Source organism: Brassica oleracea, chromosome C6 (assembly GCF_000695525.1).
Source record: "Brassica oleracea var. oleracea cultivar TO1000 chromosome C6, BOL, whole genome shotgun sequence".
Lineage (NCBI taxonomy): Eukaryota > Viridiplantae > Streptophyta > Magnoliopsida > Brassicales > Brassicaceae > Brassica > Brassica oleracea.
Genome location: NC_027753.1, coordinates 3614457 through 3637260, shown reverse-complemented (window position 1 = coordinate 3637260; position 22804 = coordinate 3614457). Strand labels below are relative to the sequence as shown.

At 40.2% G+C, this 22804-nt stretch overlaps 5 protein-coding genes across 6 annotated transcripts; 3 read left to right on the top strand and 2 right to left on the bottom strand.

The window, feature by feature from the left end:
* Positions 1–1751: 1751 nt before the first annotated feature.
* On the top strand, positions 1752–3114 carry LOC106297242. The gene is made up of 7 exons (XM_013733522.1): positions 1752–1809; positions 1894–1975; positions 2062–2179; positions 2254–2411; positions 2490–2604; positions 2675–2860; positions 2935–3114. Exons 1-7 carry the CDS (start codon positions 1752–1754, stop codon positions 3112–3114), a joined length of 897 nt encoding a protein of 298 aa, XP_013588976.1.
* Positions 3115–5928: 2814 nt separating this feature from the next.
* LOC106297241 lies at positions 5929–8088 on the bottom strand. The gene is made up of 2 exons (XM_013733521.1): positions 8020–8088; positions 5929–6452 (listed from the first exon to the last, which is right to left on the bottom strand). The coding sequence occupies exon 2, from the start codon at positions 6436–6438 to the stop codon at positions 5929–5931; it is 510 nt and encodes a 169-aa protein (XP_013588975.1). The 5' UTR covers positions 6439–6452; positions 8020–8088.
* On the bottom strand, positions 6706–7578 carry LOC106297240 (glutathione S-transferase T3-like). The gene has a single exon (XM_013733520.1). It carries the CDS (start codon positions 7576–7578, stop codon positions 6706–6708), a length of 873 nt encoding a protein of 290 aa, XP_013588974.1.
* Positions 8089–9404: 1316 nt separating the features above from the next.
* On the top strand, positions 9405–10736 carry LOC106299318. Its single transcript, XM_013735427.1, has one exon. The coding sequence runs from the start codon at positions 9447–9449 to the stop codon at positions 10677–10679; it is 1233 nt and encodes a 410-aa protein (XP_013590881.1). The 5' UTR covers positions 9405–9446; the 3' UTR covers positions 10680–10736.
* A 1597-nt stretch (positions 10737–12333) lies between these two features.
* Positions 12334–15773, top strand: LOC106299136 (proline-rich receptor-like protein kinase PERK7). 2 transcript variants are annotated; one of them, XM_013735269.1, is made up of 7 exons: positions 12334–13007; positions 13600–14199; positions 14326–14412; positions 14516–14586; positions 14656–14877; positions 14963–15124; positions 15286–15773. In XM_013735269.1, exons 1-7 carry the CDS (start codon positions 12392–12394, stop codon positions 15586–15588), a joined length of 2061 nt encoding a protein of 686 aa, XP_013590723.1. In that variant the 5' UTR covers positions 12334–12391; the 3' UTR covers positions 15589–15773. The 2 variants fall into 2 exon arrangements, with proteins under 2 accessions (XP_013590723.1, XP_013590722.1); XM_013735268.1 differs by having other exon boundaries at positions 14320–14412.
* Positions 15774–22804: the final 7031 nt, after the last annotated feature.

The following is a 22804-nucleotide window of genomic DNA, read 5'->3' as shown; positions in this document are numbered from 1 at the left end:
GGATAGAAGGTCGTCGGAAACAACTCGGTTTCAGAACCGTCGTCTTCCGAAGGAACGTCTTCCACTGCACGAGCTCTCAAGGTAATCGAGTCAACGGGCACCGCCCCGCTCTGTCCATCTCTCGCACACTCCGTCGCGTCCCTCACAGCGACGTTCTCACTTCCTTCTCCCGCAAGCCTCGTCGCATCTGTGACTAAAAGCCTCTGGGAGCGAGACAAATTGACTGTATCCATCATCGCCGTACGATGAGCCGATTCGAGTTCCCCGGTGCAACCGCCGTCAGGATTCCTAGCCGGAGCCGACGTCGCCGCAACTGATTTCCCCTTCTGCTGCCTCGATAGTCTCTGAACTGACGACATGGTGGGGCAAGACGGCGAAGAATGCGTCGAAAGAAGGCTATAACACGTAGAGAGATAAGGAAAGGAGAGAGAAAGTACCTTTGATCGCGGAGGAGAACTTGAAGAAATGAGAGGGGGTCTGCGTATTTATAAGGAAAAGTGAGGGTGGGGGAAACTCCAGGCGCTATCATTAGGTCTATTCGGGCCTAAACGGGCCTCGAAATCCACCCTAAAAACCCAGCGGACCCTCGCGACGATTCCGCTTCTAGACATATTATGGAAGGAAGAGAAGGAGGGAAAACTCGAGGCGTCATTAAATTCAAACGGGCCCGTTTGGGCCTTGAAACTCTCCCAAATGTCCAGCGGACCCTCGCGACGTTTCAGCTTCTCGTCTAAATCAGATGTCGGTCATCTTAAAATCAGAATAAACCAACGGTTAATCTAGACACGTCAGTCGAGACCCGAATATCCGCGACTAATCGATCTCAAGCGGAAATATCCCAGAACCTTCCCTGCGACACAACGACCAAAGGGAGCGATGAAGCTTCTCCTGCTCGCCTCCGAGAGAACGACGCCGTGCGACTCATCGACCAATCGCTCCAACCTTCCGACAGGCCTTCTATTCCCTCAAGCCTTCAAACCTTAGAATCCATCACGAGCCAGAAAGCACTTCGCTCGCTAATGGACTGGGGGGGGACTTACTGTAGAGGATGAATTTGACCACCCCACAAGGCCCGAAGAATACAAAGGCCTGGCCCGGACTAGGTAGAGCGACGGCTCGATCGGTCGGCTTAAGACTCAGGTCTCTCGGCTTGCCTCTTGAGTACTTTTAGTCGATCATCGTCGACTGAAGTATGTTCGGCTCAGCGGCTGCTCGGACGCCTACGGGCTTCTCGGCCCAGCAAAGGAGGCCCACCAAGATGGCGACCGACTGAACGTTCGCCCGACCATAAATAAGACGTCTTTGTTAAACCTACATCTTCTTTATTACCGTTTTCCGATCAAACAACCCCTGCCTAAAGAAAGTTTCAGATTCCGTGATAAGACAGACTTGGTAAGACTAGCAAACACCAACACTCGGCTGCCAGGTGCCTTCTTAATTCTCAATAAGTTTGTTAGCCCTATATCCATGTTGAATATTAGTATACATGTCCGGCAGACATTTTGGCTGAGATTACTGCTGTCAAGAGCACCGTGCGCGATCCTCCAAAAGGAAAAAAATCATGTTATGGTGACAGTCAAACTTGATAAGTAACTCTTATTCCTCAAAAGTTTTTAGTTTGAATAATTTCTACATATGAACTTGCGTATGAAGTCACCACTACACTCATTTCTTCTAATTGCAGCGATAACTCTGTCATATTGAGTCTGTTCGACAATCAAGCAATCGATTTTCACAGAAAACTTGATTCCATGCGTGTTAATCCAAGGGTGATTGTTGCCACAAACATTAACCCAAGAACAGTTGGAGGTATTGATTATTTTTAAAAAAAAAATCAATATCGAGTATTAATATGTGATTGTGCATTAAAAAATAGTTGACCTCTTTGTGTAGGCCGTTTGTTCCTCAACGCCACGTACGGAACACACATTTACTTTGACGAGGAAACCAGTGCTGGTAAAACGTCTTTCAATCGGTCTGTTGGACTTGGGCCTTTTTAAAATATAACATTGTTCTCATATACCTACTATAAATGGAAAATGTCCATGTATATGTAAAAAGATTGGTCACTATATCCACTGGTCTCCCACCTGCCGCCCCACTTCTGAGGAAGGTTGCAATTGTCGAGCCCGTAACCATAGCCGAGCTCAACAGCTTTGTTACCATCGCCGTGTCTCAGGTAAACAGATTACAGTGTTAGTTGTTTTTTTGAATGGTTTGGTTCTAACTATAATATTGGTATATAAAATATAGGATATTGAATTCATGTGCACCGGGAGAGTTATTCGACTACACTCTGATAAGGGATGGTGTTACTTTGGCTGCTCTAAATGCGGCAGAAAGCTCCAGCGCATTGACTCCACCTTCAGGTGTGTGCGATGCAACAACTCTCATGCTGTTGGTGACCTACGGTATGTTGAACTATCTTCCATACATTATATTTCTCACTGCCAATTAATACTAATACAATTAAATATGCTTACTACCAGCTACCGAGTGGAGCTTGCAATAGCTGATGACACCGCAGAAGGTCTCTTTATCTGTTTTGATGGTGTAATGACAAAATTGCATGGACTCGAAGCACGTGTAGCTGGACAAATGTTGGTAAGTTCGGACTGCCTCTCGCTATAGTATTCATAAACGTATTCCTGACGAGATTACTATGCTTTCCTAGGCTGACGAAGTTGTGTATCCCGAGGACTCGCAGATGCCTCCATTTGTTACAAGCATGGAAGGAAAACCATACACTTTCCATGTCAAGTTGACTACGTATGATTTCACTTCAACCCATCAAAGCTTCACTGTTACCAGTATTATCGACGAACATGAACGTCCACCACTACCCGAATTTGCTGTCAATGTAAGTCTCATGCTATTATTGTGTCCAATCTCTCTGACGACGTTTTCATCCCCCGTAACATGTATCTGTATCAGGAAAAAGGTGGCAACGATGGTCAAAACGTCGGAGATATTCAGCCAATTCATGTTAAGGTTGACTCCGGGGGTAGCAGCGGTGCCACAACTTTGAATGCTGTTAAGGATCCAATAGGTCATGTGCCAAAGAAGATGGACATAGCATCTACGCACGCCCTCAAGAAAGCTCGAATTCCTTAGGTTTAAGAAAATATAAAATAGAGACCTTGATTTTAAATAATGCATAAGCAGGAACTTCCCCATTTAAATTATTCGTCTTATCTACTTTGACTTTCCCAGCACAGTGACTGCTCTATTTCTGAGGCAGACCAATAGTTTAATTTTCCTAATAAATAAAAAAAACTTTATCAGATTGGTCGTATATTTAAGCCATAGCCTTGATCGTATATTATTATCCTCTATAAAATACTAATAAAACCTTAAAATAGGTTTAAATACTGTTTTCATACATAATAATGATTGCTGGTATTCCTAACAGGAAATTATAATCCTAATATACCCTCCCACACAAATTTTGAAAAAGATTCACCTACAAAAAAACAAACGCTTTTTAGTACCATCGTACTTATTCAAAAATACTCCTACCGTCATCATAATAGCTACATGTAACGGCACAACTAACTCCAGCTATATAACCCCATAAATACATCAAGATAAAACATAAACTAATACACCTCCTTCCCAATAAACATGGAACCAGACCATGATTATGCTCTTTTATTTGACTCCAAAACACATCCACAAACTTCGGAAGCATAGACAGATACCACCATCAATATAAAGAGTTGGAATACAAAAACAACCCCACATATCCATGTATACCATATTTTCCGCATCTTTACCATGTCTCCCTTATTAATAAAATATCTCTGCAATTCAACAAACAACATCATTAATAATTTATTCTTTATACTGTATAATTACTATTCAGTGTTTTATAAAAATGTTAAAATAATTTCTTTTTTGTTTTTGGATTTATTTTCTCCCATTCCGCCATCCGATTCCCACTAGTATATATAAAAGCTTTTGTTACTATCAGAAGCATCGTAATTGTTCCTCAGAGCAACATTATTGGTTCTACAAAATTTTGTCCTTAGAATAAATTAATATTATTTTTTAGTTAGGGACAAATGCTTAAGGACTTTTGTAAATTTGTTGATTATTGGTAAGACAAAAAAAGTCTTAGCATATTTTATAATATTTATTTTAATGTGTGATAAGATATAAAAGATACATTTTAAATAAAACATAAAAGAGAAGTTTAACATTAAATTGAAAGAAAAAGAAAATTACAACAAAAAAAATTAAAAAAAAAAGAAAAAAAATTAAAAAAACATAATTAAAAGGAAACAAACATTTTATTAAATTCATAAAAACTTATAAATTACATGTTATTTGGAAGATGTCCAAATTTAGTCCATATATTTTCAATCAAATAATTTTTTAAATTATGATGGGCTTGTCTATTGCGAACGTTCGTTCGACGATCCATTGTATTGCCGAGAGGCGAAGGCATATTGACGGAAAATCTTTCCTCTTCACTTTCTTCAAATCCAGGAACCACATATTGTGTCCTTGCTGTCCGTTCATCCTCGACAATCATATTATGGAGGATGATACATGCTCTCATAATATTTCCTATTTTTTGTTTATCCCATAAATTAGATGGATTTTTGACGACGGCAAATCTAGCTTGCAGGACTCCAAAGGCACGTTCAACATCTTTCCGTACAGCTTCTTGGGTTTTAGCAAATAATGAATGTTTCTCACTTTGTGGTAGACGGATAGATTAAATAAAAGTCGCCCAGTCAGGATAAATCCCATCAGTGAGATAATAGGCCAAATGGTACGGATGACCATTAACATAGAAGTTGACTTGTGGTGCTATTCCGTTAATAATGTCATCAAAAACAGGTGATCGATCAAGAATATTAAGATCGTTCATAGTACCTGGTGCTCCAAAAAACGCGTGCCATATCCAGAGGTCGTAATCAGCCACCGCCTCCAACACAATTGTTGGTTTTCCGGTTCCTCGTGAATACATTCCTTTCCAAGCGGCTGGACAATTCTTCCACTCCCAATGCATACAGTCGATGCTTCCAACCATTCCTGGAAATCCACGTTGTTCTCCAATATATAGTAGTTTTTGCAGATCCTCCGGTGTAGGACATCTAAGGTATTCATCGCCAAACAAGTGGATGATTCCGTTGGTAAATTGGTGCAAACATTTTCTAGCTGTGGTTTCACCTAGTTGGACATATTCGTCAACGGTATCAGCCCCACCACCATACGCCAACTGACGAATTGATGCGGTACATTTTTGGAGCGGAGATATGCTAGACCGTTCGGCTGCATCTTCTCTTGGTTGGAAATACTCAACTTCTTGGGAGAGTCTATGCACAATACGCAAGAACAAAGTCTTGTTCATTCGAAACCGTCTCCGAAAAATATTGTGTGGGAATGTTGGAGTCTCGCTAAAATAATCACTCCAAAGCTGGTCCTGGCCTTCTTCCCGCTCTCTCTCAATAAAGATACGTGTTTTTCGCTCTCTCGGTTTGGGAATAATATCTGGGATTTGTAAGAAATCTTCAAAAATATTTTCAAATGGATCAACATCATCGTCATTTTGGTTATAATGATAATGTGAAGAAGAAGCCATTTTGAATGAAAAAAAGAAGGCAATGTTTTTAATATAAGAAAGAAGTAGAGGAGTTGTAATTTTAACGAGAATATGTCCGTCACATTTATAGGCTCATGAAGTTACAATGTTGTGATTGTCTGTTGTTTGTCTTGTGAACCTTTCAACTACTTTTTAGGTACACAACATGTTTGTCTCCTGACATTTTCAACTACTTTATAGGTTCACTTCTTCTGAATTTTAAACATGCATATTGTTTCAATGTCATAAACTATTAGGTACACATACATCACAAATGTCAACCATACATCACAAATCCGAAGTCATTACAAAGAAGTTCTCATAACCATAACAAATTAGAGAAATACGAGGATGACACCTATGAAAATTAAGACCATAACCATAACCGCAACGAAGTAATCTAAGCTAGACTTTGATTTATTCTTGGCCAACTCACACACCATGTTCTCTAATCTAACGAGCTTCTGCTCAGTAGCATGGTCATTGAAGAAGGTCAGAGAATCTACCTTCTCGGCTAACTGAAATGTGTGTCTATCCCTGGCTCGCATCTCCTCCATTACAGCCTCGTCCCACCATTTCCACACATGACACTCTCCATCGTTTGCATTTGTACATGTGTAGTATCTGCGACCTGGTTCGATGCTAGACGTAGCTATCTTCGGTTCACTCCCACAGTAGCATATTTGTGGAAATCCGAATTCAACCTCCGGCTGTGGAGGGTACACAAACGCATGTGCTTGGTCTTGCTGAATGAGAGATTCGACTTCGTTGTAGTCACTGTCTGACTCAGCCCCACCAAACGTCTCATCCTGTGAAGGTTGTGAATAGCTGTAATCAAGACCCATGTGTAATCCGAAAACTGCAAAAAATTACAAGATAAAAATTAGACATGGACATTCATATTAAAGATGGACATTTATAGTAGCTAAACATACAAGCAAGTAAACATCATACAAGCAAGTAAACATAATAGATCAATTGATAAATGTTTTAGTACAAAGCAACCAGGAGGGTTGTAGCTTTAAAAACATAGACACCGTTCACATTAAAACCATACAAACCAAACTGACAGAAAACACACAAAGGTTGTAGCAGATATTTTTCTAAATATACTAGGCGAGGAGCTTGTTTTTGGCTGCTTCTTCAGCCTCACTGAGTGGTTGGGTTTTGGCTAGGAGAGTGTCTAAGATGGCAAGCTTCTGGAGTTTTTCTTTCCTATCCAAATCCACCTTCCTCAGTTCAAGTACCGTCGTATAGTAATCAACAGACTTCCCATTTGCATTATGTTTAGCTTTTGCAGCCTTTACACCTTCAGGGCGTATCTCTTCCTCACCAACACTTGTGGTTGAAGTTTGGGAATCTGATTCAACGGTTTTCCTCTTTGAACTTTCAGAAGCTTTAGTGCTGTTGAGGTTGAGCCATTTCTGCTCATACCTCAACACACACCACACATGCTCCAGTGTGAATTTGGACCCCTGATCCGCGAAGAATATTTCATGGGCCACCTTGAGTACATCGTTCTCATGCTGACCACTAGATATCTGTCTCTCTGCAGCCGCATATGCACCACAAAACTTGGATGTGTCATTACTGATTTTGTGCCACCTCTGCTTATAGTGGACATGCTCGCTACTTTCAACACAATCTCCACCAGAAAGAGCTGCGAAGAAATAATCTCCAACTCGTTTCCAGAAAGTGCCTGATTTTTGGTTATTGCCGACTATAGCGTCCTTAGAGGTATTTAACCAGACACTGATCAGCATCTCGTCCTCGGCTGGGGTCCATTTATGTCTCCTCCCACGCTCTACGGGTGGATGTGTGGGTGGAGTTGGAGCCTCACACTGTTGAGAACTGAATTGAGGGATCTGTGAAGATCCAGAAGGAAAACTCTCATAAGGAGAGTTCCCATCATAAACACTTTCGTGTTGACTGTAAAGAAGGCCCGTATAACCAGTAGACTGGCTATACGGAATCCTTGGATCCATAAAATAAAGAAGATAGAAGTGAAAAGAGAATAGAAGAAGGAATGTGATAGAGTTATACCAGAGAAAAGAGAAAGAAGATGATGGAGATTAAATCGAAATTGTGAAAGAAGGGTTAAATAGTTGAAAATGGTAATTAAAACTACCATAATGACCTAACTACAAAAGTAAATCTCAGTTACTACACATTACACAACCATAATTACCTAACTTCAAGTGCATTAACTACCAAACAAACTAGCCTTGCAAACAAACTACATGCTTTGGTCACAATCAAAACAGGCTCGACACTACCAAGAAAGTGTGGCCTTGCAAACAAACTAGACACTTTAACTATTATACAGACTAAACGCTTTGGTCGCAAACAAAACAGAGAAAGAAAAGTAGACGTTTTAACTATTATACAAACTACATTACTTTCGAGTTGAAGAGAAAGAAGTTTACCTTCAACTGTGGAGGAAATGGTTGTTTCTCTTTGATCTCCTTGCTAATACAATCCTGGTGATCGAACCTCACCTCACCTAATAACCTCGAAAACATAAGAACACACATCTCAGTTTCATGAGATAAACAACAAATAATCACACATCTCAGTTTCATCGATAACAGAACACATTTACCAAATGCGAAGAACACATTACACATCTACTGAATCGATAAACTCATCTACACGATAACATCACATAATACCACTATCATCTAATAACCACACTCTCAAAGACTAAAGAGACGAAAATATATGATACGAAATCCCTAAATCTATTGCAAAGCAAGCAAATCAATCAAAGTCTAAATACATGCAAACCTCAGCTAAAGTAGATCGAAAACATAAACCAACTACATGCAAATCATAAGGAGGAGGAACACATACCCTTTCACCTTCGAATCACAGAGAGAACGGTTGAGAGATCCGCGGAGAGAATCGAGAGAGAAGGAGATGCGCCAAGGGATCCATGGTGATAACCGCCGAGAGATGCCTCAGGAGGAGATCCGTCGAGAGGAGACGACTTGGGAGGAGATTCGTCGACGGGAGAACCGTCACGAAGGAGATGTGCCGTTGAGAGCAAAATCGCCCTTTCGATCGCCGCGAGAGAGAAGGAGAGAGACGAGAAATGTCGATCTCGATCCCAATTCGATTTTGCCCTAACGAAAACTCTTCCACCATTCCCTTGCCGACACGTATCACCTAAGGACAAAAAAAAAATATGTTAGCTAAGGACAAAACGGACGCGTCCTAGCGTATATGATGCAAATTTGATTTAAATTAAATCATATACTCCCTAAGGACTAAAGCTAACGACGGCGATAATGTTGCCCTCATGTAACCGTTCGGATCCTTATGAATGAATGCATTTTAAGTTACATACACATACATAGGAATGGAACTTTAAGTTACATATACACATACATAGAAATGGGTCTGAGTTACATACACACATACGCAGGAATGGATCTTTAAGTTACACATACATATACATAGGATTTTATCTTTCAGTTTTTTTTTTTTTTGATAAAATTTATAATTATTTTTAAATTTTACACATATACATATTCATACACATGCATAGCAACGGATTTTCCGTAATGGAAAGAAAACTAGAAGGAAAAAAAGCAAAATTATACAAAAATAAAAAAGGAAAAAAAAATTAGGGTTGAGGGGATGAATCATCCCTGATAATCGAAGGGTCATGATGTATCACTCAGCGATGCAGAGCCTCTTTCGATATAATTAATTACAGACACGAACGACGCAAAAATATTATAGGGAAAAAAAGATCGCACCTCTTCACCAGTTTGAATGTCTCATCTATTTAAACTGTCTCGAAACTAAGATTACAGCACCACCGCCACAAAATATATAAGAAACCCTCATGGATTCTTCTTCTTCTTCGTCGTTTGCGGCTTTCACAGACCTTCCTTCCTCTATTGTGGGTGTAACACGTGAGGAGTACTATGCTTTTCACAAAATAGACAGGACCTTATTCAGTCGTCTTGTCTTTGATCTTAACCGAGACACGTACCAAACGTCTCAAGTGATTGCTTTTCTCTTCTTGCTCGAGCAAATCGAGTACGCTCGAAACTTAACACCGTTTCTCGTCGAATTATCAGACGCATTCATCGATGCGGTGGCCAACGAAGTCGATGTGTGTCTAAGTATCTTACACAACCTAGATTATTCAACGCTCTTCGTTGCGAACAACGATGATGGTTCGGTTATACCTTTGCTCTTGCGTTTGACTGGAGGCAGGCTTACTCTCAGATACGTCCATCAAAACCACGAAACTCTCCTCCTTGGTGTGGTAAAGAATATGAATGATATCTGCAGCCGAGCTTTTGATGACTTATGCGTGAAGGCAGAGATTTTTAAGGAGCAATTATTGGCGTTAGAGAGGGAGAAAGTTATCCAGGGGATGAGCAATATCAGGTTAAGTGTTCAACAAGAATCCCCTAATAGGTTTAATATTCAACAAAGAACCTCTACTAGGCAGAGTGTTCAACAACAAACCCCTATTAGGTTGAGTGTTCCACAAGGAATCCCTAAGAGGCAGAGCGTTCAACAAAGAACCCCTACTAGGCAGAGTGTTCAACATCAAAGTCCTATTAGGTCGAGTGTTCAACAAGGAATCCCTTCTAGGCAGAGTGTTCAACATCAAACACCAATTAGGTTTCAACAAGTAACCTCAACTGTTCAACAAGAAAGGACTCCTCCTGCTCCTACTACACCTCTTCCTGCTGAAGAAGAAACAAACAAGACCGTCACGGAGGAGGTGGGGAGCGAGGAAGTGGTGGTACTGGCGGATGATAGGACCGTTTTTCTGACCTTTTCTAAAGGGTACCCCATTTCGGAGTCAGAAGTTGTGGTTTACTTTACAAGGAGATTTGGGGAAGTGATAGAAGCGATACTGATGCAAGAGGTGGAAGAGAATGAGCAACCGTTGTTTGCGAGGATGGTGTTGAAGATGGAATGTGCATCGAAGATGGACGAGATTGTGGGTCCAGGGAATAAAAGAAAATTCACTATTGATGGCAAACATGTTTGGGCTCGCAAATACGTTCGCAAGAATCCTAGTTCAACTGCTTCTCCCTCATCCTCACATGTGTGACTGTCTTATTTAGTTTTTTTTTTTAATTATAAGTTGGATGTTTTCTCAGACATAAAATGGCAGTTGGTCTTATCATCACATTATAATATATATTTTCATTTGGCGATATATAAACTATTTACTAGTCGTTGTGAATGTGAAACAATATTGAATGTGATAATGTTAAACATTAAAAGTTCATCAACCATAACTCAAAAGAATATTTTTTATCTTGGTTGAAACATTTACAAAATCAAATAAACAACTTGTTAAATAAAATGAAAATATACGTAGTAGCTTCAAAATTATCAGATTGATAAAGTGTTAATATAAGCAGTAAAATGTCAGAAACAATTATTTTCCGTCAAATTCTCATATAACGATTAGAAAGAGTGTACGTAATCATTGTACAAACAATTATATATCCATGAAGCTGGTTGCAACTTTGAACTATGAAATAAGCTATTTTGAGTACCATATTTAGTTAGGCTATGTGCGGAAAGATTAGTAAAATTACTCCTATACAACTGAAATAGTATATTTAAATTTCTGATTCCACATACCAAAAGAATGTTATCGATGGATGTATATTTACATCTTCCACAGATTGAGTCTCTGAGAATTTTGTTTTCACCTTTAAACCTATACAGATATTCCCATACACCGTGATGCGTTGAAACAAAGAGTGTTTTACTTACAGCTTCCGGTCCATCATACGCTTTGGAGACATCAGTTTTAGTGGTCACAGTGCACCAAAAAAAAAAAAAAAGTGGTCACATATAGTTGAGAAATTCTTGTCACATTATCAGTGATCATTTTATTAAAATGGAAGCGGCCTGTGATTCTGAAATAGTCTTATTGAGAAGGGTTTGGAAACGGTTCGCTAGAATTTTTTATATGGTTTATAAAAAACATTATATAATCAATCCAGTAGGGTGATAGTCAGAAAATATGTATTTTGTTTTTCATTTGGGATTATACAAATGTTTATATTAGTGATTTCAATATTCATCTTAAAATAAAGAAGGACTGTATCTTGATCACATCTTTTCCAACAAAATCCCAACAAATATGATAAACCTTGCAGTTAAAACCGTCTTCTCCAAGTGCACATCAGCTCCAATACCATAGACTGCTTCTTCAATCTCAGTTTCATTCACTTCCCTTGTTAGCGAGTCTTTTACAGTAGAAGTTACGGTAGGTGGTCATCTCCTAATTAAGTTGTCATTTGTTTGTGTATAATTTTATTTAAAAAAAAATCTTCTCCACGTATTCTCTCACCTTTGTACATATTCCATTCGTCAGCATTCAGTGCCAAAATTCTGTTTCTCGAATATCTTTCTTTTATACATGCTTAGTTGTTAGAAAACAAGTAAATAAGAAATTTGAAAAGGAAAATAAATATGCAAACAGCTCTCTTGTAGCTCAGTTGGTTAGAGCACCCGTCTAGTAAGCGCGAGGTCTCACTTTAAACTTTCAAGGAAAGCATTATAAACTGCTAACAAATTTTCTTAGATAACATCTCGGTTACAACAGAAATGTAAAATTTTAATACTTTGCTGGGCTGTATAACTCCCAAATAAAGAAATAACTAAAACAAAATAAAAAAAATTCTTAAAAATAGAATCTTAAAAAATTGGGAGTTCTAGTTCCTAATCTTAGGAACAGAAACAGAGGTGGGTATTCATTGTTTCAAATAGGTTTCAATTGACACCACCGGAGAGAGAGAGACTATGGCGGAGGGGCAGTCCCCGGAGAACTCACCGCCGGCACCTCCTCCTCCTTCTCCGTCATCTCCCTCTTCCAACGACCAAATAACATCTCCTCCTCCTACTTCCGGCAGTCAAACAACACCTCCTCCTCCGTCTCCAACTCTAGCTCCTCCACCAGAACAACAAGAACAATCACCTCCTCCACCGGAAAATTCCTCCTCACCGCCACCAACACCGTATGAATCTTCAATCCCCTCCTCGCAATCACAATCTCCACCACCTCCTTCACAATCCCCACCGCAGCAGAGTGACAACAAAGGAAACAACCAAGGAAATGATGGAAGCGGCAATGGAGGAGGCAATAACGCTTCTCCTCCTCCACCACCGTCTAAGACTTCCGAACATAGCTCCCACTCACCACCAAAATCACTGGCGCCGCCTACAAGCAACGGTGGCTCTAACTCGTCAAGTAACGATCGTCCGAACATGGGTGTTGTTATAGGACTTGTGGCTGCAGCTGGACTTTTGTTCCTTGTCATGATATTGTTATGCGTCTGTTGCTTGCGGAAGAAGAAGAAGAAATCAAAGATTGAACAGATGCCGTATTACGGAAGCAATGCTTTCGCTCCAGGCAAAAGTATGTATATTCAAAACCCTGTGACCCTAACTAAACCCCATTAGTTTTTTGTTTGCCAAGAAAAAACATGAAATTTGTTTCCCGAGAAATATTCTCAAATATCACCAAAACATATTTTTATGACAAAACTAATACACAACGGGAAATTTTCAAAATAACATGTCTTAAAGATAAAAAGCAAAAAAAAAATTATTCATATTTAGATTTAGGGTTCATTGATTACAGTTCCGTATTATGGGGGTGGTGATTGGAATTATAATTTTAGAGTTAGAGTAATTTTTTTTATGTATTTTTGTCAAATGAATGCTATTATTGGGTACTATTTTTGTGATCAACTTTTAAAATGTTCTTTTTAAAATTTGCCCAAAAGAATCATATTTTCCGCTATTCTATTTCAATATATGTACAGAGACCCATGAGCCCAACGAAAAAAACACCGTACGAATTCATAAGCTTCAGAATGATTTCTTGTTACACAAGAAACCAGTTGATCAGTTTTTTCCTGCAAGACTCTAGTTCTTATAAATTGTTTTATTTCAAGTCAAATCTCATCTATGTCTTGTCTTAATTATTTTGTTGGGTGGGACTGTAGATGGTGGTGATCAATACTTCAATAATGCCGCTACACAGCAACAACAACATTACAACCAAAATGATAACACTGCCAATCTTCCTCCACCTCCTGGAACAATGGGAACAAACTGGGTAAATTCACCGCCGCCACCACCACCAGGAAACTGGCAGCCAATGCCTTCACCACCAGCACCAGTTTCAGGAGGTGCAAATGCAATCCATAGCAATGAGATGAGCTCGAATTACTCATCAGGTCCATATGCTCCGTCTCTACCACCACCTCACCCTTCAGTGGCTTTGGGATTCAACAAAAGCACATTCACTTATGAGGAGCTAGCAGCCGCGACTCAAGGTTTCTCCAAAGACCATCTATTAGGACAAGGCGGGTTCGGATATGTTCACAAAGGAGTCTTGCCTAATGGTAAAGAGATCGCGGTGAAGAGCCTTAAAGCGGGAAGCGGACAAGGAGACAGAGAGTTCCAAGCAGAGGTTGACATCATCAGCCGTGTCCATCATCGACATCTCGTGTCTCTTGTTGGATATTGCAGTAATTCAGGAGGACAGAGGCTGTTGGTCTATGAGTTTCTTCCTAATGACACACTTGAGTTCCACCTTCATGGTAATTGATGATGAGTTCTTTTTCTTATGTTCTTGAAAAAGGTTATTAATTATATAAAAACTAACTCACTTTTTTTCTTTAAGAAAAGAACTAACTCACTTTGTCACTAAATTAATGGAGTTATAGGGAAAACTGGGACTGTGATGGATTGGCCTACTAGACTCAAGATTGCCTTAGGATCAGCTAAAGGACTTGCTTATCTACATGAAGATTGTGAGTGAATATCGTTTCTTTCTTTGCTTTTCACTAATTTGACTTTAAATCAAATCTCCAAAGTTATAAAATTCATATCTTTTTATCTAATAACTGTGTTAAGGTCATCCTAAAATCATCCATAGAGATATAAAAGCTTCAAACATTCTGCTTGATCTTAACTTCGAAGCCAAGGTATGTTTTAATTATTTAAACTTTTTTGTTTAATATTTCTCCATAACATTCCTTTCAATTAATCTCCAGGTTGCAGATTTTGGGTTGGCTAAGCTCTCTCAAGACAACAACACACATGTGTCGACTCGAGTCATGGGGACTTTCGGATACTTAGCCCCTGAATATGCAGCAAGTGGAAAATTAACAGATAAATCAGATGTTTTCTCTTTTGGAGTTATGCTTCTTGAGCTCATAACCGGACGCAGACCTGTTGATCTAAGTGGTGATATGGAAGACAGTTTGGTCGACTGGGTATATACTTGTACATTCATTTAAACTAAACTCAAACCAAAATGAAACTAAGCAGTTTCATGGTTTGACTAATCTTATTTGGCAGGCAAGACCATTATGCATGGATGCAGTTCACGACGGAGAATATGGAGAATTGGTTGATCCATTTCTTGAGAATCAATACGAGCCTTATGAGATGGCACGCATGGTGGCTTGTGCTGCTGCAGCCGTTAGGCACTCGGGTCGCCGCCGCCCAAAGATGAGTCAGGTAAATAATAAGTTTATATCTTACTATCAAAAATCTACATGTTTACAATTTATTCAAAACACGTCATTTTTAATCCTAGAAAGTCTAGGCGTTAGTTAATCTTAGATCGTTCGGCTAATGCTTACTATAAACTAAATGTTCTGCTTTTTTTTCCGTACTAGATCGTTCGGATATTGGAGGGTGATGCATCTCTGGACGACTTAAACGATGGTGTGAAGCCAGGGCAGGGCTCATACATGGGGTCAAGCGGAGGTGATGGGAGCTCAGACTATGAGACGGGCACATATGGTGCTGAGATGAAGAAATTCCGGAAAGTGACACTAGACAGTCGCGATTACGCGGCAAGTAGCGAGTACGGTGGCACCAGTGAGTACGGGCTTGACCCATCCTCCTCGAGCAGCGAGGAGATGAATATTGGAGGAGGCTCCAACAAAACTACTACTACTTCTACTCGCAGGGTTTAAACCATAAACCAAAACATCCAAATCCGTTAAAACAAATATCTATTGTTTTTTGTCGGAAAATATGACTGTTGGATGTGTTTGTTTGTTGAATGCCAAAAATAAAATAAAAGTCATTATTTCTTAATTTATGTATCTTGTGCTAATATTTTTTAATATAATAAAAGATTGAAAATATTGGTTGTTACAATATTTCCATGCTTGTTTTTGGGAACAATATGTTCATTCAAAATTATCGTTTTACATGTTAAACCTTGATTGATTTATAGAAGAGAGAACTCCATCAACCAGTGACAACAAATGATGTAACTCGATCATGGTATTTGTTACAAATAAGTAAATACACTAAATTTTCATTTAAACTTTTTATTATTTATCAAATATTATATCACATGTGCTTTATAATTTTTTTTTACATTTTTATTAATACAGTTTATATTTTGTTGTAAATATATATTAAAAATTTTATTTTAAAATTAATTGATATTCAACACAGTTTATAACATTTTATCATTCTAATATTTGTTTTGCACAATATATTATTTTGTTACTATTCAAACTTTCATTACATTTATTGTAGACTTTCCTTAACATGTCTTTTTGTACAAAACAATATTTGAACCGTACCACATTATTTATCTACTTTTTTTTTTTTTATCAAAGTTTGTCTTATTTATTTAACTTTGTGTTACAACTCAGGTCCCACTACGGTAATTACACAGGACCTAACACAATTTTACCCCCTCCTAACAAAGGACCAAACCAAAGCAAAAAAAACTCCTAAGGCAATTAAAAAATTTAGAGCCAAACCGCAAGAACTGAACTCTCTCCTGGTCCCAAAACTTGTGCACGAGCTAAGGGATCCAACCTCAACCGAATTGTTTGCTTTATCTCTGAAATGATGGCTTCAGGAGGCCGCGCAGTATCAGTATGTATTCTAGAGTTTCTCTCTTTCCAAATCAAATACACGCAAGCTTGATAGATCAACCTCGCAATCAACTTCACATTCCTACCTCTTGCAGGAGCTTTCAGCCATCTCAACCTATCCTCAAACAACTGTGGAGAGCTAAGGTGGAGTCTTGTTGTGAAAAACAACCACACTCGCTCACTGAACTCGCAGTCAAAAAACAAATGATGTCTGCACTCATTATGACCCACGCACAGCACGCAAGATGGTGGTACTATCAATCCCCATCGTAGGAGTCTGTCTCTCGTTACCATCCTATCTCTTGCTGCCACCCAAGATAGAAAAGCATGCTTAGGAATCCTACCCGAGAACCATACCGCATCGTGCCAGAACACCTCCACTGTGTATGGAAATAGGGCTCTCCACGTCTCACTGGTAGAGAACATCCCTGATCCATTCTGCCCATTAATCCTCCATACGTATTGATCATCATCTTCTGAGGCCATAATTGGTGATGACTCAGGCAAATTCTCCCTCAGGAAAGTAATGATCGCATTCCTACTTCTACTCCTCTCAAAGCACCACCCCTCACTCGTTAATGCGTCTGCCACCACCGCATTTAAACTAATACCAGTCACAGCTGGTCCTCTGTCGCCCACCAACTCAATAAGGGGGCTAAGGGAGGTCCAATTATCTAACCAGAAGCTTGCTGTAATCCCCGAGCCAATCTGACAATGAATAAAAGGTCTCGCTTCAGCCCTCAACTTACACAGAGATTTCTAAATCCAACTTCCCCGACTCGATGGTTGCAGCGTCCAGAAGTTCTCTGTACCTACCAAATTTCTTCTGACCCACGATACCCACAAAGACCCTCCCGCCGCAAAGATCAGCCATATTAGCTTCAGACCCAGAACAACATTCCAGTCTGCTAATCTTTTTAACCCCAAGCCGCCTGCTTCCTTTGGAGTACATACCGACTCCCAAGCTATCTTTGCTCCCCTCGCCGAATTGGGCGCTCCGTTCCACAAAAAAGCTCCACACATTCTCTCCAAAATTCTTACACACTCATTGGGGATAATAAACATGGAAGCCCAAAAGGATATTGTTGAGTATATAACAGCTTGGATCAACTGAAATCTTCCAGCGAAAGATAAATGTTTCACCGTCCAAGAATTAAACCTTGCAGCAATTTTGTCCAATAACGGCTGAAAATCAGACCTTGTCATCTTCTTTGGCGACAGCGGGACCCCCAGATATCTAACCGGTAGTGACCCTTGAGCAATCCCCATCTCCTCTGCCATTTCTCTGCACTGGCTTGAAGTACCACCATCTAACAGAAGCTCGGTTTTATTAAGATTGATTCTCAGGCCCGAAACTTGTCTAAATTCCTCCAAAATCTGTAGAATTCCTCTCAAAGACTCTATAGAACCATCAAAGAAGATTAGTACATCATCTGCGAAGCTCAAATGAGTGATCAAAGGCGCTTCACACTCCGGGTGAATCCCAAACCTTCCATTTATAGCTCCTTGGTCCAACATTTTTGACAAAACGTCCATGGCAATGACAAAAAGCAAGGAAGAGATCGGATCGCCTTGCCTCAACCCCCTACGACCAGGAAAGAAACCATGTAGCTCTCCATTAACCGCCACACTATAAGACGGTGTGGTGATACACTCCTTTATCCAAGCAATAAACACCTCAGGCAACTCTATAGTCTTCAGAACCCCCAGGAGGAAGTCCCAACTCAAATTATCATATGCCTTAGTAATGTCTATCTTCAAACAGCCCCTCGTTGTATCCCCTTGGCGATGAAAATCCTTTACTAGCTCAGAGGCCAGCAGAACGTTTTCACATAAAAGACGATCTTGAGCGAATCCCACTTGATTACGTTGCACCACTTCTGAAATACACAACTTGAGTTTCTTCTTCAAAATCCTAGCTATGACTTTGTATATTGTGGAACACAACGAGATTGGTCTGAAAGCTGACAACTGATCCGCTCCTGTCACTTTCGGAATCAGAGATATCGTAGTAGCCGTAAACTGTTTCAACAATCTACCAGACTCAAAGAATTCTCGTACAGCTCCCACAGCGTCAGACCCAACAACCTCCCATGCTTCCCAAAAGAATTCTGCTGCAAACCCATCGGGCCCCGGCGCTTTATTTTTGGGCATAGCTCGAACCGTACCTTTTATCTCCTCCTCTGTTGGAAGAAGAATTAGCTGTCCCACAATCTCCGGAGGACACCTATACCTGATCAATGCTCTCATATCAGCCGCAGACATTATCTCCCGCTCAGCGTCTTCTGATCCCAACAAGTTCTGAAAATAAGCCACAGCCATATCTCTGATTTGCTCCTGATTAAAAATTCTATTACCAGCTCCATCTATCAGACAACGGATCGAATTTCTCAGTTGATGCGCTAACACTGCCTTGTAAAAAAACTTTGTGTTCGCGTCTCCACACGACAACCATCTGATCCGTGCTTTCCTACTGAAAAAAATCTCTTGTGCTGACTCAAAAAACTGCCACTTCTTCCTCGCCACAAACTCCTGCCTGAAAAGAGAATATGTGGGTGAGGTCAGCATTTGCTCCTGAATAACCTTCAACTCTCTTAAAGAATCCCTCGCTTTCTGCTGTATATTACCAAAGCCTTCTCTATTCAACCGCCTACACACCGCTTTAGCCTTCTTTAATCTTTGCCCCAACGAGAACATTCTTGAGCCAATCGGGATTTCCTCCTGCCACGCCAGCAACATTTCTTCCAAAAATCTCGGGTGAGACGATATGAAAGAGAAATACTTGAAGCTACACTTCCTGACCTCTGGCAGAGACGAAAAACTAATGATGGCTGGCGAATGATCTGAATCTCCCGGAGGTTCAAACACAGTCACCGCTTCCGGAAATGTCTCCCTCCAATTTTCATTACAAAGTGCTCGATCCAATTTTCTCAGAATGGGATCTTCTGGTCTTTTATTTGACCAAGAGAAGAAAGTCCCTCTAAACTCCATATCTGCTAGACCGCTCTGATCTAGAAACTCCTGAAATTCTGTCATTCCCCTCACTGGCAAATCATAGGGGTTCACCGAGAAATGCTCTTCAGCTCTCAAAATCTGATTAAAATCTCCAATAACTACTAAAGGTGAAGACGAAACAATGGGGTTACTAGCTATAGTAGCCAGATCATTCCACAGACTTCTCCTCTCCCCTTCAGTATTAAGAGCGTACACAAATGCTACTGTGCAGCTTGTACCCGAATCTGGGTCCAACACTCCGCAAAGTAACAGCTGATCCGTCTTCAAATACACCACTACCGAGATATTAGGACTCCACAGCAGCCACACTCGACCTCCTGCTGCCTGGGAATAATTACTCTCAACCCTCCAACCAGGAGCAATAGCTCCCAGCACACTACAAAAATTTTCCTCCTGTACATGCGTTTCCAGCAACGCCCCAACTGATGAACCCATACCTCGTAACCAACTTCGAACAACTCTCTTCCGACCATCTCCATTCAATCCTCTAATATTCCAACTAAATATCTTCATATATACAACTTTTGGTATTATTGAATCAGAAACCAAACTTCTTATTCGAAGAATTTCCTCGAATAAGATACCTCGACGATGACTTTATTGGTGGCTTTATAGGTGACGCTGTCCCTCCATTCGCCTTCCATAAGGCCGCCTGACGAAGCGATCTCCTATAAGCTTTGGAGTGCTTAGTGATCCATATAGACTTATCTTCATCTCCTTATTCTGAATCCTCCTGAACCTGCTCTCCCCAATCCAACTTCTGATTGACCTCCTCCTGAACCTTATCTTCCTCCTCTCTATCACCCTCCACAGACTTCTTATTTTTTAACCCCCTATCCTGGACTCCTACAAAGCTCACCTCCTGCTCTTTTCTCTCCTGATCCTCCGGCACAACTACCAAGGCCTCCGGAGGGGAACTCAAGGCTCTTGCTTTGGCTCTAGATCTCGATCTTCTACGAGCCCGAGACCTTGACTTTCCTTTCTCCATTACTGGTACTTCAATCTGAGCCTCCTTCTCTTTTTTATCAACCTGATCGACTTTCTTATCTTCGTTCGAGGCTTCAACCAAAGATAAGTCCTCAGCCGCCTTCACAATGCTGATCACCGTCTGTTTTTTCTGAGAGTGCTCCTTCTTCATTAGAGGCTTATGACACCTATTTATTAGATGCCCAAATTTTCCGTAATTTATACACTTTGGGGGTAGACTAGGATACTCCACATTGATTCTGACTGAGTTTCCCTGAGAGTCCCTAACTTCAACAACCTCCGGAGGGGTTTGAGAGAGATCAATCTCCACCTTCACCTTCGTGTCCCCAAAGTGATATGGGTCAAGGCGCGATTTTTCCGTATGGAGTGGGTCACCAATACCACTAGCAACCACGCTAATACCATCTAAGGAGTACAGTTGAGGAGGCACATTCTTGAGAACTGCCCAAGTAGGCGCAAATAGAAGCTCTTGCGCTGCCAAATTCCCATCTGACGACCAAGGGTAAACTGAGAACGCACACCTATCTGCTTGCCAATACCCCACCTGCAGAACCCACTCTCTGGTCTGGACCGAAGGGATGTAGATCAAACAGCAAGTTGCGGAGACAGTTCGAACCGTAATTTTTCCAAACTTCCCCCACACTGGGTTCAAATCCGCGATTATCTTGCCTGCCGGAGGCATTCTTCCGTGGAAATGAGCTACGACATGGTCTTTCCAGAGGTCCGACGTCTCCAGGAGTACACTCGATGGGGCTTGGACCACCGGAGTTCCATCCTCCAAAAACGATGGATCTGAGATTTTTCGTAAATTTCTGAGAGAAGACTTGAACCTCGCCGCATAGGAAGGTACCGACGCTGACGGAATAGAAGCCGGGACTGAGGAAGACTGAAGCTTTACTTCCAGATCGATATTCTGACGAAGGACTTCTGGATCTGGGGCCGAGGAAACGAGACTTCCAGAAGAACCCACCAATCTTCGGATCTGAAGGGGAAGAGACGCTAGTAGCCATTGAAAGAATAGAGAAAGCAGAGAGAAAAGAAACGATCTTCTCGCTAGCCGGCGTGAGGCCAACCAACGGCGGGATTCAGAGAAAACCCTAATCGCCCATTTTTCGTCAGGAGAGAGAAAGGGTACTATAGCCAACGTTATGCCTTAGAATCATGTATCTATTTATCTACTTACCTAACACTGTCTATTTTGTTGTTACTATTCACAAGCATAATATATTTTTTTTAACAAAACTATTATGAATTTGTGCATATTGTAGAATATCTTTGTTTATTTAAATTCAAATTTATGTCAATTTCAAAGAATATGGTTGAATTTTTTACAAATTTGTTGTAGATATTAAAGAAGAATGAAGTCCTATATATACATGAGATGCTTAGGAGTTTGGTCCATCCAAATCCGAGTGGATCTTTTGGAGTGTTGCCTTCGGCTGTTTAGTTCCCCTACTGTGATTGTTAGTGTTGCGTATTACTAGGATGTTCAATAGGAGACTATGCTTAGAGTGTTTTCCTTTTCTTTTTCTTTTTGTATTACGGTTATTGATTGATAGTAATTAAGAAAGCAGCTTCTCATAATTAACCTATCTCTAAGAGAAGAGTAGAGTTAAGAGGAAGCTAAACAAATCTGGTGAACTAAACTTCTTATCACTGTTTCTTTAGTAGTTAGTATGGTTGTAAGACTACTGTTATTTTTTACTGCTTTTTCAGTGTCAAATGTGGTTGATTGCAGCTCACTATACTTAATTTTCTATGAGTTTGGTTTGGTGAAACTGATCTTGATATTAGACAGCTGCATAGATTGATAGATGCTAGGTTGTTGAATTAACTAGGGGCATTGCCTCCGCGCAAGCGCGGAGTTGTACACATATTTCTTGTTTCATCTCAATATTTGTTAGGGTTATTGTAGCTGTGAATTTTGCGTTTTGGGTTGATCATTGTTTTTTAAGTTTTTTATTGTTATAGAGTTAGAGTTGTGATGATGTACTGTGTATGCACTGTTCTCCACTCATGAAGGACTAAAGTGTGTTAGTAATGTGATTGATATAGTTCGTGGTGTTGCTTGCTGTGTCACTGAGACTTATTGTTTGTTTGTCTTTTTAATTTGTTACTTGTACTGTTGAGATTACATAAATTATATTAAGGCTATTGAGAGTACCTTTTGTTTCAGGATATTTTTTCTACAGTTTAGTTGTGTAAGTTGTGTGTATTAAGTAATAATTTGTTTTATTCTGATAATGTTGGTTATATGTTTTTTTACTTTTAAACTTGTTGTTTTTACCGG

What these genes read in the sequence shown, in the direction of transcription:
- LOC106299318 (XM_013735427.1), top strand. Translation starts at nt 9,447, where the DNA reads ATGGATTCTTCTTCTTCTTCGTCGTTTGCGGCTTTCACAGACCTTCCT.
- LOC106297241 (XM_013733521.1), bottom strand. Translation starts at nt 6,438, where the DNA reads ATGGGTCTTGATTACAGCTATTCACAACCTTCACAGGATGAGACGTTT.
- LOC106299136 (XM_013735268.1), top strand. Translation starts at nt 12,392, where the DNA reads ATGGCGGAGGGGCAGTCCCCGGAGAACTCACCGCCGGCACCTCCTCCT. An exon ending in TGCTTTCGCTCCAGGCAAAA is followed by an intron (nt 13,008 to 13,599) that starts GTATGTATATTC and finishes GTGGGACTGTAG; the next exon opens with ATGGTGGTGATCAATACTTC. An exon ending in ATCTTAACTTCGAAGCCAAG is followed by an intron (nt 14,587 to 14,655) that starts GTATGTTTTAAT and finishes ATTAATCTCCAG; the next exon opens with GTTGCAGATTTTGGGTTGGC.
- LOC106297242 (XM_013733522.1), top strand. Translation starts at nt 1,752, where the DNA reads ATGCGTGTTAATCCAAGGGTGATTGTTGCCACAAACATTAACCCAAGA. An exon ending in GGTAAAACGTCTTTCAATCG is followed by an intron (nt 1,976 to 2,061) that starts GTCTGTTGGACT and finishes ATATGTAAAAAG; the next exon opens with ATTGGTCACTATATCCACTG. An exon ending in GTGTAGCTGGACAAATGTTG is followed by an intron (nt 2,605 to 2,674) that starts GTAAGTTCGGAC and finishes ATGCTTTCCTAG; the next exon opens with GCTGACGAAGTTGTGTATCC.
- LOC106297240 (XM_013733520.1), bottom strand. Translation starts at nt 7,578, where the DNA reads ATGGATCCAAGGATTCCGTATAGCCAGTCTACTGGTTATACGGGCCTT.